Source organism: Ambystoma mexicanum, chromosome 10 (assembly GCF_040938575.1).
Source record: "Ambystoma mexicanum isolate Mex_15411 chromosome 10, UKY_AmexF1_1, whole genome shotgun sequence".
In the NCBI taxonomy this organism is placed as follows: domain Eukaryota; kingdom Metazoa; phylum Chordata; class Amphibia; order Caudata; family Ambystomatidae; genus Ambystoma; species Ambystoma mexicanum.
This window is the reverse complement of record NC_090932.1, coordinates 303,614,931-303,633,436: the sequence shown is the minus strand read 5'-3', so window position 1 is coordinate 303,633,436 and position 18,506 is coordinate 303,614,931. Positions and strand designations below refer to the sequence as shown.

Below are 18,506 nucleotides of genomic sequence, written 5' to 3'. Positions count from 1 at the left end.
CCAAGACGGGCCTTCTCTGTATAGGCTCCCAAACTCTGGAACCTCCTCTCCATCAGCATCAGATTCTCTGCCGTGCTTTTACAATTCAGAATGGAGCTCCAGAATCTCCTCCCATGGAATGGCTCCTCCACAACACCGAGCTCAACTTCCTCTGCTCACTCCTGGATTATTTTCGGACTCCTGTTGGCTATGCATTATCTGGTAGCAACGTTCCCCCTCTCGACTTCCTGGCTGGAATCTCCACTTTTCCTTGTTTTGTTCCCCTTTGCTCCAATTACCCTGTAAAGCTCTCTGTTGCTTCCCAAACCTAGGTCTGCACGCAATACCCAAAAAAATATTAAAAGTGTCTTGTGCCGTCACCAATTACTGTGTCCAGCTCAGTCCACAAGGTCACACAACACCAATTACCCATTATTTTGTTAATTTATAAAGCACCCGGAAATATTTATACAAATGGTACATGCATCAATATGCCCTTCAAACTGTGCTTCTTGCAGAAGCACTTTTAAAATTTCAATAAAGAAAAATAAATATTGACTCTACAAAATTGCTCTGGTTTTGAAAATCTCGTCACCCCAACCTCTGCCTCATTCCAAGTAGAGATGTAACGGTATAACGGTATATCGTTAAAGATACCGTGAACCACTCAATTGAACAATAATCACCGTCCGATTGTTTATACCGCTATACCGTGTATACCGTTAAGTGTGCTTTTCAATCTGATTTGGAAAGCTGCAGTAAGCAAGTGCTGCGCAGTCTTGGTCTTGCACTGTTGGATGTGCTATCTGCCAAGTAGTTTCAGTTGGAGCAGTTTTTAATGCCATTCCATAAACTACACGTGCCTGACACAAAATCAATAAGTTAGCAATAGGAAGAATAAATACAGTGCCAAGAAGGAAAAGGGTTTACTTTGGGTTGGCGGCTTTGGGGTTTATATATTTATAATGTATAATGTATAATGTTTGCTAAACATATGACAATGGGGGATGTCCCTGGTTCTATCATTGAATTAATATATAAAAAGTCACACTGCGAAATTCACTCATCTCTGTGGGTATTCTCTGCTGCCATACCAAAGGGTGACATGTCCTTGATTACTGAACAGCTTTTGGCCCACAAGTAAACTAAAGGCTGTAACGTAAAGAGAACATGTGTGCGTGTGTGAGTATGCGCACAAGCTTATACTACCATCAGCCTCCATTGATCTGGGGCATGCATGTTATAAATATGGCAACACGTTCATCTTCACCAGTAGCCAGTGGGGGAGCTAAAAGCCTAAATGACCACTTACGAAAAGCTATTCAGTTTGCTTTGCCAGTCGCAGCAGGGCTCTCCCCTTCCTCCTCTCCACACGTGTTTGTGTTTGGTGGAAGCAAGGGGTGGCATTTCAGTGAAAAGTATGTTGAAAAGCCCAATTCTGGCTCTGGGTGCCTGGTTTTGTTTGTGATGATAAATCTGACAATTTATGACGTTTTAGAAAATATTTGTTAAGATTGGTTAACTCCACCTGCTATACCGCGATAACCATGATATACCGTCATTTTGCAAGAAGGTTATCGTACCGTCATAAAACTAATACCGCGACACCCCTAATTCCAAGTGCCTCTAACACTGAAAAGCAATTTACTATACCAAAAGACAAAACAACTGGCTAATATCAATTCGTGTATGCAGGGCTGGCGCCAGCCATAGACTGGGGATGGCTGATGCCTTTCAAAAATGTTGAGAAAAGTAAACTAGCCCAAAGCTGAGCCATTTCCAGATGTCCTAAGATACTTGTCAGGTCTCAGGCAGGAGTGGGTCTGGTGATCCCTGTGGTGGGTGTTGGTGGGAGGAAGAAGGCCCTACAAAGTCCCACTTTATATTCCAGACGTGTTCTCCACCCATTTTGTAGATCTGGAGCCCAAGGGTGGAGAACAGCCCGGAGACTACGTTACCAAGCAGGCCGTGTGCAGCATGGGCCTGCTGGGGAAAGATAGTCACGCCCCCAGCCCCGCCCGCACCATCGCGCATGCGCGAGCCGCGCCCTGCAAGCGCTGCTCGCAATTCTGACAGGCAACGTGAGAAGACGTGTTCTCCGGAGCTCTCTGTGGCACACCTACGCGGGGCACCCGCCCGCCTGCAGAAGAACCCCAGGCCCCATGTGACAAGCCAGATAAGTCCCGTTTGTTTTACTAGCGCAGCGGTTGGTGGAAGGAGTCAGCCCAGCACTACTAACAGCAGCACTTAACTGGAGCATGATCGAAGCCACGAACTGCATACTGACATGCACGCAAGCTTCCTAATGAACCCGGCATGAGCAGCGCATGCATGAAAGGTAGTGTTTAGGGGATTTGGAGACTTATTGAACTCAGTGACTAGCGTGGTCAAGGCACAGACCGACCGAACGCTTTAGTAAGGGCTAACCTGCGGGAGAGAATGAGTGTACGCGCACCCTTCTGACTTTATGTTCTTTCAGTTGCGAATCAGCTGATGGGACGTCGCGTGGCAAAACCAGCACGAAAAGGGGCCAGAAAACCTGCAGCAAAACACAAAGCTAAGCGTTAATGTGTTTTTTTATGTTTTGGGGCGTTTCATGCATGTTGTAATCCGGGGATTTGTCCATCCATTGTAGTGAGATTGTGAACTGAAACCTACATGGTGTGGGGGAAAAGTGTTAAAGCATACATGAAGCAATGTGGGGAATGTCTACATGATGTAATGTGGAAAAAGTGTTAAAGCCTGCATGAAGCAATGTGGGGGCACAGTTAAGGACCTGAATTAAGGCAGTACATACACGTGCCGCCCGATCCGGCATTCTGGTTTGGGCTCCAGTACAAAGGCCCACTCTTACAAACAGCGTTGTGTATGAGTGAAGAGTGCAAGTGTGTGAGGGCGGAGATCTTCAACACAGAAGCAGGGGTCGAGGAGCATGTTTCCCTAATCACCCCCCAACCTGTCCATCAATATTTTCCTAACCCTCTTTCCGATGTTCCTGAAAACCCCCAACCTATCCACTCAACGAACCCTAACCCTCTTTCCCCGAACGGTTGCGGTGGACTGAAGTAATACTAACTCAGGTATTAAAATCCAACGGGGAGGCAGGAGTTTGTGCTGCCTATGCGCCAGGAAAGAAGATTGCGGATACTGACACTACTCAAGCAGCATCACTCATGCTAGGAAGAATTACTGTCTTTTACTAAGCCTCTATTTTAGGCAGTGATTTTATAATGCAGCAGACTCCTCAATCAGTTATGTTAAAGATTCTTGTACCGTGCACTGTCACCACCTGTGTGGTTTCTTGGCGCTCTGGCGGATCTGTAAAGCAAGGGGACATGGAGTGGAGAAAGGTTGTAGGATTGAACGTGAGAAAAGAGCAAGAGAGCTGTGTGTGCTATTGGCAGCTTCAGTTCGGTTTACACCCTTCACTGAGCGTAGATGTGTTTTTCGGTTGGGAGGCGCCATGTGCTGTTGGGCACCCAATGTGTGGTTTTGTTGTTATGCGCTAGCGGTATGGTTGTGTTAGCTCAAAGTTTGAGAGCTATGAATAAAATGCAGGAAGGACTCGATTCTCATACCAGTTGCTGCGTCTATTCTGTGTTGATGGTTGATAAATTGGACTGCCAATGAGACATACATTTCAATGGCCATGTTGGGTTTTGAATCAGCTTCCTGTAAAGTAAATTGAATCCCAAAGTAAACCTATTTCTGAAACAGTCGTGACTAGACCATGATATCGGCGGTAGCCAGTGATATAATCACTCCCCAAAACATTAACAGAAACAGAGACAAAAAACAAAATGTAGGAATTTAATAATAGTCTCACATAATGCTGTTCTACAGCACATACTGTCATTCTACATTCTGTTTAAAAAATAATATTGTGGCCTAGGGATGGTAGGGGGAGGACATGGAGGGGAAAGCGGGGGTGTTCCCCTGAAAGGGTTAGTAGGCCACCTGCTTGCTGCCTTCCCTTTTTTCAGTGTATGTATTCCATTCCGTTTCTTCTGTCATGAAATCTCTAAACAAGGTTCACAGTTTGAAGCGCGATGCTGCACACTTTATTTAACTGGCCTGAAACATTTCATGTAAGTTAACCACTTCTTAACTATGGAACTGTGGCTGTAAAGTGGCAGGGTTTTGGGATCATAAATCGCTCTTCCTAGAGCAGACCTGCCTCAGGCTCAAGTGACGTTCTTCTTATCTCGTTTGTGTAAGCAGTTACCCATTCCAGACGTTTTTCAGCTGCACTGCGTGGTTAATCACTGTATGACATTTCTCTATTTTGTTCACTTAAGGCCTTTTAAAAATAAACAATATTTGATTCCCCCATCTCCAGCACAACGATGATTTAAAAACATTGGGCCTCATTACGAGTCACCCAGTCTGGAAATAACAGTGGCGGTAAACCAGCCGCCGCCGTTGTTTCCGGACCGGCTGATTCCAAGTCCTGCAGGTGGGAGGTGTACTCCCGCCAGGTCTGACCTGGCGTAAATAACACCACCCGCCTGCAGTCGGACATGGAAACCCCTGCTCCGGTCCCCATCCCCATGGAGTCCTGTGGGACTCGATGGGAATGGGGATTTACAGAATTCCACCTCCAGAATTACCGGGTCACCGGGGATGTTAAGGCCCCGGTGATTGCGGCAATCACAGAGGCGGAATGGTATTACCGGTCTGGCGGCATGTTTTAGGAGCGATATTTTTTAAATGTGCCATTATGTTGATCAGAGTACAATATTTAAGCACTCTTATTTTTTCTATTACATTTCTAAAATACGTTTTAAAAATGATATCACATACAAGCGATATTGCTTGTTAAATACGCAGAAACTTGTTAAACTATTTTGATGCCCTGTAGACGTCCTTCACATCATTCATAGAATCCACTTGCAAGCCTCTGTCAAATAATGAATTAAAGCATGTGACTGTCATACAGGCTGCTCCGTGTTCTGTGTTTATTTATTCCATATAGAAAAAGTCACATGGCATTTAACCGCAAACTGGACTGGTCTCCTTTCAGGTGTGAAATACATTTCTTAGGAACTCTTCTTATTGCTGTACTAGCGTTTGCTGGCTTCTGAATGTTAATATAGCCTTATACAGCAAAAAAGCACAGAGGACGTGTTTTGTTGAGAAAAATAATTGCATGGAAATTGTATTTGTTTCTCATTTTACTTTTAAAGACAGAATGCAGTCAATACCAGTGTGGTTATTGGCTGCATTCTGAACATTCCAATTGGCTAACTGGTCAATAACGATCTCCTTGTGGATGGGGTGGTGGATGAATGGAATGAGCATCTGGTGCAGGGAATGAGAGCAGCGTCTGTGGCAGCAGTTCCGGAGATTGAGAAGGGGAAGGGTGGGAAGGTCGAGGTTCCTTGGTGGTCGGTGGAATGTTCGAGGGCTGTGGCGGCGCGTAAGAAGGCTAGGGCCAGGGCAGTGAGATCGGGAATGTTGGTGGATTTGGTGGCATATAAGTAGGCTAAGGCGGTGGTGCAGAGGGTGATTAGGGTAAGGAAGCGTGGGTATTGGAGGGGCTACTGTGAGTCCCTGGGGAGTGATTTTGGTGTGGGTGAGGTTTGGAAACAGTTCAACCGGATGTCCGATTGATGAGGCCGCAGGGTGGTATGTCAGTGTTGTTGAAAGGGGAAGAGGTGGTCAGTGAGGATGGGGATAAGGCAAATTTGTTGGGGGAATATTTTGCGGGAGTGCACAGTTCAGGGAACTTCCCAGAAGCGGTGAGGCTAGGTATGGGTGTGGTTGAGGAGGAGATGCAGGAGTTGTTGGCGGATGTTGGGCCTTGGGAGGAGCGGTATGAGGTTCCGTTTTCTATGTTAGAGTTGGATGGGGCAATTCGGAAGGGGAAGTGGTCTAGCCCAGGGGTGGATGGGGTCATGTATGTATTTTTGGAGAACTTGCCAGTAGAATGTAAGTTGGAGGTATTGGCACTGTTTAATGAGATCTGGAAGAGTGGAGTTTTGCCGAAGTTGTGGAAGAGAGCGATTGTGGTGGTGATTTTGAAGGGTGGCAAGGTTCCTACTGAGTGTAAGTCGTATAGGCCGATTGCGTTGACTGTTGTGCTGTGTAAGGTTATGGAACGGATGGTGGTTGAGCGATTGGGGTTTTATTTGGAGTCGAATGGGTGTTTGAGTGATTTTCAGAGTGGGTTCAGGAGGAATCAGTCGGTGGCTGACCCGTTAGTGAGGTTGGTGACTGGTGTGGAGGAGGCGTTGTGTGATGGGGAGTTGGTGGGAGCGTTCTTTTTGGACTTGGAGAAGGCGTATGATATGGTGTGGAAGAATGGGTTGTTGGTGAGACTGTTGGAGATGGGTGTGAAAGGGAGGATGTCTCGGTGGATTAGGGCGTTTTTGGCTGATAGGACCTTTCAGGTGAGAGTGGGGGGGTGCTGTCTGAGGTTTGGAAGATGGAGAATGGGACGCCGCAGGGGAGTGTGATTAGTGCAATGCTGTTTAATGTGATGGTGGATGGGTTGATTCGGGCTTTGGCAGGAATCGGATGTCAGGTGGATTTCTTCGCAGATGATGGTGTGGTATGGGTAAGAGGGCGGAGTTTGTTGTTGGTGCAGAGTCGGCTGCAAGCTGCGATAGTGCGTATGGAGGAGTGGTGTGGGAAATGGGGCTTTTCGGTGTCTGTGGATAAAAGTGTGAGTATGGTTTTCTCGAGAAAAAGGGTGCAGCAGGAGTTAAAATTGGTTTTGAAAGGTGTGAGGGTGAAGAGCGTAGAAGAGTTTCAGTACTTGGGGGTGATTTTGGATAGGAAGTTGAACTGGAATTTGCAGGTGGATGGTGTGGTGGATAAGTGTAAACGTAGGTTGAATTTGTTGCGGGCGGTGTCTGGGAAAGAATGGGGTGCGCAGCAGAAGTGTTTACAAATGTTGTATAAGGGGTTGATTTTGAGTGTGATGGATTTTTGATGTCAGGTGGCAGTGGGTTTCACAGCGAGTCAGAAGTTGCGGTTGGATAGGGTGCAGGCGAGGGCATTGAGGGTGTGTTCGGCTGTGATGAGGTCCTCTCCAGTGAATGCGGTGCAGGTGCTTGTGGGGAAGATGCCGTTGGGGTTGAGGAGGGATGCGTTGAATATGAGGTGGTGGGTGAAGTGCAGTGCGAAGAGTGTGGCTCATCCGGTGCGTGAATGTTTGAAGTATAATTGGAGGTTTGACTACTATAGGGACCGGTGGAGGAGGAAGGGGGGCACTTTGGGGTTTGACATGTGGGAGAAGGGGGTGCAGTGGGGTGTGGGCGAGTTGTTGGCTGTGACGGGCACGGATTTGATGAGATGGCCGATGTGGATGATGGGGTCTCCAAAGGTGTGTTTGGAGTTGGAGGAGTGTGGTGTCGAAGAAGCGGGGTTTGCGGGGTGAGATCAAGGATTTGGGTCAGGCGTATGTGGCAGGAAAGGAAGGATGTAAAGTGTTCACGGATGGTTCGAAAGATCCTGTGTCTGGGAGAGTGGGTATAGCATATTATGTGGAAAGCACTGGGGAGTACAAAGTGGGGCGAATGACGAATGATGTGTTTATTTGTACGGCTGAGTTGGTGGCGATTGCATTGGCGATTGATAGGGTGTGCGAGTTGGGGTATGTGAAAGTGGTGGTGTTCTCAGATTCATTGAGTGGGTTGCAGGCAATTGTGGCAGGGAATGGTGATAGGAAGGATGCGATTTTGGACATCAGGAGGAAGATTGATCGGTGTGTGCGTGGGGGAATGGATTTGGAGTTGGTGTGGGTCCCCAGTCACAGTGGCATTTTGGGTAATGAGTTGGATCTGGCGGCGGGTGAGGGTATGAGGAAGGGAGCGGTTGATGTGAGGTTGCCTTTGAGTGTGGATGAGGTGAAGGCTGTGGTGGTGAGACGGGTCATGAATGAGTGGCAGGAGAGGTGGGTGAGTGAGGTGAAGGGCAGGTGGATGTTTGGTGTCCGTGGGAAAGTGTCAGTGAAGGTGGATGCGGGGAGTCTGGAATGGAGGAGGGTGGAGGAGGTGATGCTGAATCGGTTGAGAATAGGACATGTGGGGGTGAATGACTGTATCGAGTGGGGAAGCGTGAGTCGAGGGACTGTGCAGTGTGTGGGGTGCCTGAGACTGTGGGGCATTTTTTGCTCAGGTGCGAGAGACATGTTGTAGAGAGAGAATTGATGAGGGTTCGGTTGTCTGCGCTGGGTGTGGCTGAGATGAGTGGGAAGACTTTGCTGGGAGGTGACGGGGTGAGAGGCAGGAGGAGGAGCAGTGTGTTGGATTTTGTGAGGCAGACGGGGCGGTGGGAGGAGTTGTGAGTTTATGTGGGCTATGTGTTGATTGGTGGGTTGGTGCACATCATCCTATTGGATGGGGAAGCGCCTACGTGGGTCCCACGCTTTCAGTAATTAAGAAGAAGATCTCCTTGAGCCAATAGCAGTTATGTTATGCTACTTAGCATGCAGCTTACTGCTGTGAGGCAATACACGGGCATATGCACCTGGCAAACATAGTTGTATAAAGGGACGTTAGAAACATGGTGTTCATTTTGAGCATTGCGAGATCACTCGGAATGCAATATTCAGTTGCCTTATAAGCCCTGCAAAATGTTAAGGGCTAGCTCAGTTCATGCTTAAATGAATACCCTAATGATTAATGGGAATAATTCTACAGAGGTCATCGATTTAGGTAGGTAAAAAAATCTAGCTTTAGTACAAACATTAGCATTTCCAAGCAGTAGTACTGGACTCTTGCCACACGATGGCGCTGCGCCATAATCACGCAGGCCTCGGATCCCCGGGCTGTAGCACTGTAGCAGTCCCGCTTCACTGCAGAGGTCGCTGCTTCCTCAAATCACCGGGGTGTAGTTGTCACGGCTTCCCGGCAGGCGCCTGCTCTCCACTGGCAGGTCCCCCCCGGCCTTCGCTGCAGGATGGCGGCGCTGCCGCCCGAGGACTCTTCGGACAGTGACCCGGAGAACGAGCCTGGAGCCCTGCAGAAACTTATACGTAAAGTGTCCACTTCTGGCCAGATACGACAGAAGGTGAGGGGGTCGGGGGGCAACAACCCCAGTCCAGAAGGAGTTGAACCGGCAAGAGTACAGGCCGGCTTTCCACATAAGCCTGAATAGGCAAGGAGTTGCTGGAAAGAGGCGAACATTAAAACTGGGGGCGGCGCGCAGAGCCGGGAAAAGGGGTGCACTCTGAAGCCAGCACGGGTCTGGCTGTTGAGGGAAGGAAACATCACTCCCTGTAAAGAGGGCATGGTGGGAGATGATGGTTTCGGTATTGAAAAGAGGCGTGAGGGGAGAGTTTATGGCATGTTGAAAAGTGGGGGTGGGGGCATATTTTAGGGTTAGAGGCGACGAAACGGCATGTAGTAGAACAAGATCGAGAAAGTGCTACAGAGATAGGAGAGGATGAAGGAAGGAGACGAGCAGAGGGCATGGGGGAGAAACATTAACCAAAGGCATGCTGGGAGAAGAGTGCAGCAGAGTAAAGTGAGAATGCTGCTGGAAGTGAAGAGTATGGAGCATGCTTTGCAGATATGCAAAGTTTCCAAGTTGTCCACGTCATGCGTGACACCGGAGTCAGCCTGGTTTCGCTTTGCGTGCTGGGACTTGTAGTTTCATTTTTACAATTATAAGTATTGGTCTCCAGTACCCAGCATGCAAAGTGAAAAGCCAGGATGGTTTTCTCACGCATACAACGGAGAAACCGCAGAGCTCCGATGTATTTGGGCTATGTAAAATATTGCACATTCATAAACTCCCATACATACAGACACCACACTGGAGAATCCGGAATTTGACACACTGAACAGAAAAGGATATGCTGTAGAAGAAGAAGATGAGCATCTCAGGCAGGAATACTGTCCAGTTGTAATGTTAATGTTAAAGGTATTATATAGCGCACCAGTCTGCAGGCGCTCAGGTGGATCTGTGAACAAAAGGTGGGGGGATGGGTTAGTGGGTGAAGAGGGCGTAGGAAAGTGAGAGGTGGTGTACTGTTGGCAGCTTCAATTCGGTTTTCAGCGTGCGCTTTGCTTGGGTGTGTATATAGGATCAAATCGGGTCTTCGCATGCTGTTGTATCAATCTGTGTGTTGATTGTTTTTGCGATGTTGTGAAGTCTGTGCGGTTTGCTCTGAGAGAGGTGGTTGTGTGAGTTTTTGTGTGAATTAAGTATGCAGAAATTTGAGGTTTTGCTTAGTAGGGTGTATGTCTCATAATCCCTGTGGTTTAGTTTATACTGCAGGTTGTCATACAGGGTTGGTATATTCTTCTCTTGGTTTACTATCTAGTTTATGTGGTGATGCCGTGGCTGGTTCTGGCAGATTAAAATGGCTTAGTACCCCAGGTTCGTTGAGCTTTGTCCCTAGTTCGATAGTGGTGTTACATTATCCTTAACGCTCTCCTTGCTATCTATTTACTGTCGGTGGTCCATTGGGTGGTATAGTCTTCTCTTCCCTTTCCTGACTGTCTAGTTTCAGGGCCGGGGTTGCGGCTGGCCTCCATCTAAGTTTGACTTTAGTACACCCAGGGGCGAGCAAAATCCCTACTTAGGTTGTGGAGTTATATTATCATTCCCTACTCCTTCCTATTTATTACTGTCGGTGGTCCATTGCTGCCTGTGCCTTTGAGGAGAATGCCTGGTGCTATTGCTGGGTCATACCTTGCTCTCCCTTCCGATTGATCTGGGGTGTGCCTTGGTATGATTGATGTGATTTGTTTGTAATTGATAAGTGTATGTGTTACATATCCTTATTTTAAAGGGTTGATGATTAAGGGAGTCGGGGTAGGTTCTTCTCTCGGCCTATTTGTGTGTGTCTTTATCAGCATTCTTTCTGGTTATGGGACGAAGAGCCATGATTTGAGGAGTTTCCTGAATTGTAGATGATCTTTTGTGTTCCGTATGTTCTTTGGTAGTTCGTTCCAGGTTTTGTTTTCTTGCATGATTTGAGTTCCAGGCGGATGTTGCTGCTAGATCTGAGTGGCCTTGCAGTGTGATGTACTTTTCGTTTTCTTCTGAGGAACTCTGCACCTTGGTCGTGGATCACTCTGTGGGTTATGCACATTGATTTGAACTTGATTCGCTGTTTGATGGGTAGCCAGTGTAGCGTTTCCAGCGGTGGTGTGATGTGTTCTCTTCTTGGTAGTTTAAGGAGCAGTGTGGCCGCCGCATTTTGTATGTGTTGGAGTTTATTTAGGAGTCGTTCAGGCAGGCCTAGATGTAGGCTGTTGGTGTAGTCTAGTCTGGACATGACAAGGGCAATGACGGCAGTTGTTTTGTTGGTGAATGAGAGGAACGGTAGGATCCTTTTAACCAATCGCAGGAGAAAGAAAGATTTCTTGATTAGGGCGTTTACTTGTGGCTCTAGAGTGAGTTTGTTGTCCACCAGGACTCCCAGGTTTTTTACAGTCAATGAAGGCCGCATCGTACATTGGTGGTCTGTACATCAGTATGAATTTCAAGATTGTTCTGGGATTTGTTAATTGACGTTTGATTAGGGGTTCACAATTGTTGATGTTTAATGGATCTTCTGCTTTAATTTCCAGGCGTTCTTTGTAGATGATTGCTAGTCAACCACCTCTTTTTGTTTTCCTGTTTACTTGGATGCACTTGAAGGTATCAGGCAGGCAGTTATTGAGGGTGATGTTGTAGTTGTCATCAAGCCATGTTTCGGTTACGAAAAGGATGTCGATACCTCCGTCACTTAGGAGGTCATAGATTTTGGTGGCATGGTTGGACATTGATCTTGCATTGATTAGATTGCAGTGGAACTTTTTGGTGTCATTTTGTTTATTTTTTGTTCCCGGTTTTGGTTTGTGGGTGTTCAGTTGGGGTGCTTTTATGTTGCCTTCGAGCGCTAGAGGTTCTGTGAAGGCGGCTTCGTCATTGAAACGGTCTGTGAGATTGATAATTGGGTCTCTGAATTCTATTGTTTCTCTGTCTCTTGTCATTTGGTGTGGGTGTCGATAGTGCCCATCTGTTCTTGTGATGTAGGGAGTAAGTAAGTTGGCGTCGTCCAATTCTCTTCTCGGGTCCCCTCTTCTTTTGTTCCGTTGTTCTGGTGTTTTTTTTTTTTTGGCAATCTGGAAATGTTGGTGTTGTTGGGAGTATGTAGGTTCTTAGGTTGGTTCGAGGTACGGTGTAAGGCATAGGGATATTTCTCTTGTGATGTTTGTTCTGTCTACAGTATTTGTTTTGCAGGGTGTGTTCTGTATTGAAGGGGTCTTCTGCTGGGGCCGGTTGAGCTTGTGTATCTGTGTTATTTGTACTGTGTTCCTTTTCTCTTTGCGTTGGGTCATTTTGGTCTTAGTTGGGAGGAGTTAGTCTGGGTGTTAGGTTAATAGGGGCGGTTTCCAACTGTGGTGCCTCTTGCCTGGTTAGTGTTGATTTTAATATTCAATTGGTCCGTCTACTAATTTCCGCAGGCGTTTGTCTTTCTTCGGTCAGTTGTGTCTTGGGTCAGTGGGACTTTGTTTTGTCAGTTATTTCCAATCCTCTTAAATTGTTATGTCTGGAGTTTTTCGAGGGTTTGTCTTTGTTCAGTCAGTTGGATATGGTGTTCCTATCACAATGGGAGGACTGTCCTGGGGGTATAGTACGTTAGATGGAGGGTGTATGGTTGGGCTAAGGGTGCAGGTAACTGGAGGGGATTATGGTACTAGTTACAGGCTTAGGTCCTTGCTGGATGTCCTGGGTGTTAGGTTCCTAGGATTCAGTAGTAGCAGCTCATAATGCCTAGACGACTAAGGGACAAGAGGTGGAGAGTTCAGAATTTTACAAGTGGTTTACAATGAGATTGTTTTCTTGGATGTTGGGTATCAGAAGTCCGAATCGATGTAGGTTTCGTCGGGGAAACAAAGCTGATTGAACAGTTTGGTTTCTGATCCTTGGACCGCAGTGGGTAGGTTTGGTTCCGCAAGGTAGGCTGTGTTCAAGATTGGGACCTTAATCTATCGGGAGAGGGTTTTGGCTTTGCAGATGGCAGGGGTAGTCAAGTATCGGGTTGGAGATGCCTGGGTGATGGGTGAGGTTTAGGTTTGAAGGAGGTTGGTGATAATAAAGGCCAAATTGACGCCTAGGTATCGGGAGGAAGGTGCAAGGCTCTAAGTGACCGGTAGCGATTAACACCTAGACTGGGAGACCCAGGCAGCAATTGAACACCTAGGATGGAGTATCTGGATAGCGGGAAAGGCTCTGGCTTCACAGTGTGGCAAGTTTAAATTAAGAGATGGGGTGGGGACACCTAGAGTAGACTTTCTCACAGTGCACATTGATACCAGAGAGAAATTGGACCTGAGGGTCTTGTATTGAGGTGGAGAGGCCCAGTTTTCAGAGTGGTATATATTACAGGGGAGCACGCTGAGATTCGAGAGTCCCGTATAGTGGGGGAGAGGCCTACGTTTCAAATGTGGTTTCAAAGTGGTTCAAATGTAATTTCAATGCAGTTTTAATATAGGGGAGCACACTTGGAGAGTGTGCTGTGTTGTGGGATGAGTGCCCTAAGTTCAACTTCAAGTAATTTCAAGTGGCTCAAATGCAGTTTCAGGTTAAGGGGGTCACACTTAGAAGGGTCCTGTATAATGGGAGAGAGGCTCGGGTTTCAAAACCTCTTCAAATGCAATTAAAGTGGTGTCAAAAGCAGTTTAGATGCACTTTCAAAACAAAGGGGGCACACTTGGAAGGGTCCTGTGTTGTGGGAGAGAGGCCTAAACATCAATAGCAATTTCAAAGTAATTTAATGCAGTTCAAATGCAGTTTAAAACAGTTCAGTGCACTTTAAATACAGGGGGGCACACTTAGAAAGTTCCTGTACACCGGGAGAGAGGCCTAAACTTCAATAGCAATTTAAAAGTAATTTCAAATGTAGTTCACTAGCAGTTTCAGGGCACTTTCAAAATACAGGGGGCACACTTGGAATGGTCCTGTATAGTGGGAGAGAAGCCTAGTTGGAAGTGCAATTTCTAATGCAGTTAAAGCCCAAGAGGCCTAAATTTCACAATGTAGTATGGCACAGAAAGTTTGTATGGTGGTGTCAGTAGATGTTGAAGATAGAATAGATTGTTCCTACCTTCTCCGTTGATGCTGGTTGACAGCAGCCTACCTGTCGTGGGTCTTGTCAGGGTGCTGTGGCCTGTCGCAATTGCTGGTATGGTGAGCTGTCTATGCAGCCACTGGTAAATGGCTGTAGTAGTGGATCTATGGATTAGTCTTGTGCTTCTAATTCCGGATGGCTAGGCGGAAGGGAGTGCTTATTACGTGGAGGCCATGGGAAGGCGAGGGCAGTGGTTTGCCTTTGGAGAATGTTCGAGGGAGGCCCCTGGCTTCCTCTGCTGACACCTGCAGACACTGACTGGAGCCACTGCTTCGGAAGCTGCACTTTGCATTGGGGCCCTTAGCCGCAGGGGCTGCATGGGCAGAGGGCTGACCTGGGAAACTGTGTTAAGATCTTAAGGAAGCCAAACAGGGGAGTCGGGAGGGAGGGAGGGACTGGGCTTGGAAGGGACAGACAGGGATTACTGGGTGCGCTTTTCTGTTTTTAAACAATTAAAAGCCTAATTGACTCAGGGCAATTTGTCAATACAAAAAGTACATATGAACCTTGCATTTCACTGTAACAACACATGCAGTGTTTGTGAGAGTGGAGGAATGCTGCGAGAGGAAAGTTGGATTGAACGAGGCACACATACAACTGTGATTGGTATCTGGGATTTCTTCCTGTAGAGTAGTGATGAAAGAACTCTTCCTCGACGGTACCGTCTTCACCAACATGGTGAAACTTCCCCTTTGCTTGGCCATCTGGAACTTTTTGTAGGAGTCCATACTGCTTCGTTTAAATAGTTTCTTGGGGATACAGAACATCTGTTAAATCCTCCACCTTTCTTGCAGCTCCTAATTCATCTGGTGGGGTCTCCTTAGCTCTCTGCTCCTTTTCCAAATGGGATTTGAGACAATACCAGGCTGGCTGGGTGTAGTGTCCGTGTTACAATTTGGCTTCTTACTGCTCCAAAATTGATGAGGGGTGTGCCAGAACTGGCTTCCGCTCAATGAATGGAAAAACCAGAGCAGTCATTTTCAGTACTTGTGATCAAATGGAGAAAATAAGGATGCTCGTTCCATTTGCAAAAATAAAAACCTTGCATAATGGTCACAACCATGTGATCATGTTATTCGTAGCGCATATAAGATCTTCTTTTCCTTGAGAACGTTTTAGAAGGCACCCCGCTCCCCCGACTGCGCACACAACTTCAGTGGTGTTTCAGATGCTAATTTAAATCTTGGGTGTTTTAACCTCTCAACCTAAGCATATTCGAAACACTCTACCATTGCACAGGGCACAGAACGTCCAAGTATATTTATGGAACGGCCTGAAAAGTTGGGATTTTGACTTTACATCTCAGAAGAACAAGTTACTCACCAACTGTTAACGTTCTTTCGATTGGATGTTCCTCCAACGTATTCCTCATCTTAGATGTATTCCATCCAGCTTTGCTGCTCTTCTGAATTTTTTTCGGCAGAGGTCGCCGTGCATCGATGTCGTCAAGTCGATGGTCCCTCGAAGGCCTCCGTCGAGGGTGACATCATCGGGTGTATAAGTAGCACGCGCGGCACCCGTTGGCCTCAGTTCTGTTTTTCCCCTCTTTTGTATCTGTGATCTTGTACTGTGTAGATTGTGCCGGCAGAGAGGTATCAGCCTTGCGAGATTTGAGATGGCAATAACCCGGAAAAAAATCTACAGAGGGGTAGGTTGGGAGGGTGATGAGGAATACGTTGGAGGAACATCCAATCGAAAGAACGTTACCAGTTGGTAAGTAACTTGTTCTTCGAGTGGATTGTGTCCTCCAACATATTCCTCATCTTAGATAGGCTCCCAAAGCAGTATTTTGCATAGTTCCTCTGGAGGAGGGGTCACATGTTTTCCCACCAATGCCTTTAGATGGCGGAATAAAGTACTGCTTTTCCAAAAGTCAGCTCCCTAGACTGGGAAGCATCCAGGCTATAGAATTTTGAGAAGGTGTGAAGTGAAGACCAAGTTGTTGCTGCGCAAATGGACCTTATTGGGACACCTCTTTGAAGGGCTGTGGAAGAGGCGATGCCTCTGGTGGAATGAGCCCTTAACCCTTCTGGTGGGTCTTTTTGTGCTAATCTGTAGCATTCTGAAATGCAAAGCACAATCCAGCGTGAAATTGTCTGTTTTGTTACTGATTGACCCAGTTTTCTTCCTGTGTAGCCTATAAACAACTGGTTGTCCACTCTAATCCTAGAAAGTCTAGAGATGTAAAAGCTTAAAGCTCTTTTTGGGTCCAGTCTGTGTAATCTTTCTTCCTCCTTAGAAGGATGAGGTGGAGGATAGAATGAGGGTAAAACAATTTTCTGACTTAAATGAAAATCAGATATTACCTTCGGTAAAAATTATGGTTTAACCCTCAATGCAACTCTGTCCTTATGGAACACAGTATAGGGTGGCCCAGAAGACAGTGCCTGCAATTCGCTCACTCTTCTTGCTGATGTTAGAGCAACTAAAAAGGCTGTTTTCCATGTTAATAATCTTAATGGACACGTGTGCATAGGCTCAAAAGGGGCACACATTAAGAATTTTAAGACTAAATTTAGATCCCAAATCAGTACTTGAAATGGGTGAGGGGGAAACACATTAGTGAGACCTTTTAAGAATTGTGTCATCAAAGGAATTTTGAAGTAGGAGCATTCTTCCGATGAGCACTTGAAAATGGAAAGCGCTGCAAGGTAACCTTTTATTGTTCCGATATTCAGACCTCTATGTGCTAGGGTCAGAAGGAAAGTAGTACTTCAAGAATAGAACATAGAAAAGGATCGACATTCTTTTCCCTGCACCAGTTCCACAACTTTTTCCAACGGCAACGGTATAGAGACTTTGTTGCTGGCCTTCTTGCCGAAAGCAACATCTCCATAACATCATCTGGAAGGTTCCAATCCCTGTATCTCAGGGTTATGACCTCTGGGTGGAGAACCTGACCCTCCATTTGCGGTCCTCAAAGTGGTTTTGTGGCGGATGTTGCAGCTGCTGATGGCAAAGAGGCTGCAGCTGGAGCTGGCTTAGCATGTTTTCCTAGTCCACCGCGAGTGGCCTTTCTTTGGCCCCTTTGACTGGCCATTCCTCTCGTCTTCCCGTATGAGGTGTAATAACGATAGGATCGTCCCCTCCCTGATTGCCCTTGCGCATGAAAAGGCTGAGGTTGCCTAATAGCAGCTCCTAAAGATTTTGCCGCTGCTTTTGAGGTCTGCAACCTCTCAAAACTCTTGTTAGCCTTGTTGCCAAAAAGGTGAGACCCGTCAAAAAGCATGTTCAGGAGGCGGTTCTGTACGTCCGGTGCAAAACCCGACTTCCGTAACCACGCAAACCTGCGCATTACTGTGCTAGTGCCCATGGACCTGCTTACACTATCCGCAGTGTCCAATCCAGATTGAAGGGATTCCTGCATGGCCTCCTTTCCATCTCTAACGATGGCTAGGAAACCTTCCCTTTCTTCCCCTTCTGGTATGTGCTTCGCCGCCATTGCGATGCACTCCCACAGAGTGTACAAAAATTTTGCCAAGGCACATGTGGAGTTGGCAGATTTTAATGCCATGCTCCCGGCTGAAAATACCTTCCGTGCCCAACCATCCACACGCTTATCGTCCCTGTCTGGAGGGATAGACGGGTACGCAAGTTTGTTGGAAGCTGTGGCTGCCTGTATGACCAAACTCTAAGGAGTTGGATGTTTTGACAGATAGCCGGGGTCGCTACTGGCTGGGCGGTATTTTGATGCGAGGGATTTATTTACCGGAGGAATAGAATCCGGAGTTTCCCAATTCTTGGCGACCCTGTTTTCTAAGGCTACATGAAAAGGTAGTACTCGGTCTTCAGTGGGACCATGGTCCAATATGTCTGTTAAATCGTCCTGGACGAATTGGGCTGTGGTCTAGCCCATCCCAAGTAATCTACCACCTTGGTCATTAACTGACGGTAAGATGGACTGGCATGCTCTCCTGGATCTGGTCTTCCAAAGTCATTCTCAGGAGAGGTGTCAATGCCACTTGCATTGTGTAAAGACTCCACCAAATCCCTAATTCTGCTTTCCTCTGAGATCAAGCATTCTGGGACATTTGGGGTGCCATATTGCAATCCAAAAGGTACATTTTCCTCCTTGGATCTCTCCTGTTCCTCAAAAATTGAGGTCAAGGATTTGAAAAACTCCTTCCTAGGGAGAGGCTTGAAAACCTTCTCTGGGAGAGGAGGAGGAAGAGGTGTAGTACCAGGCTCTGAAGAAATTACATGTTTTGTAACTTTCTCCTTCTTTTTTTCTGGCTGCCCTGGCTTGGTTGGAGCCTTTGGCGCCAAGGGTTTCGGCGTCGACGTCGATAAAGGCGTCGATGACATAGTGGTCGTCGACAGGGACTGCTTCGAGGGCATCGACGCGGCCTTCAGCGATTTCCCCTTCGAACGGAGATAGGTCTCGGACGGCGTTGGTGACCTCGAGCGGTCGACTCGACTCGAGCGTTTATCGCTCGGCGTCCTGGAAGAT

General features: G+C 47.0%; 1 protein-coding gene across 2 annotated transcripts in view; it reads left to right on the top strand.

Annotated features, from left to right (window-relative positions):
* The first annotated feature begins 8,777 nt into the window (after nucleotides 1–8,777).
* Nucleotides 8,778–18,506, top strand: part of DGKD (diacylglycerol kinase delta) — a 1,999,080-nt gene continuing 1,989,351 nt past the window's right edge. For both annotated transcript variants that reach the window (XM_069617880.1, XM_069617879.1), the window contains exon 1: nucleotides 8,778–8,997. In XM_069617880.1, coding sequence (XP_069473981.1) covers nucleotides 8,887–8,997 — 111 coding nt within the window. In that variant the 5' untranslated portion in view covers nucleotides 8,778–8,886. The remainder of the gene's footprint in view (nucleotides 8,998–18,506) is intronic.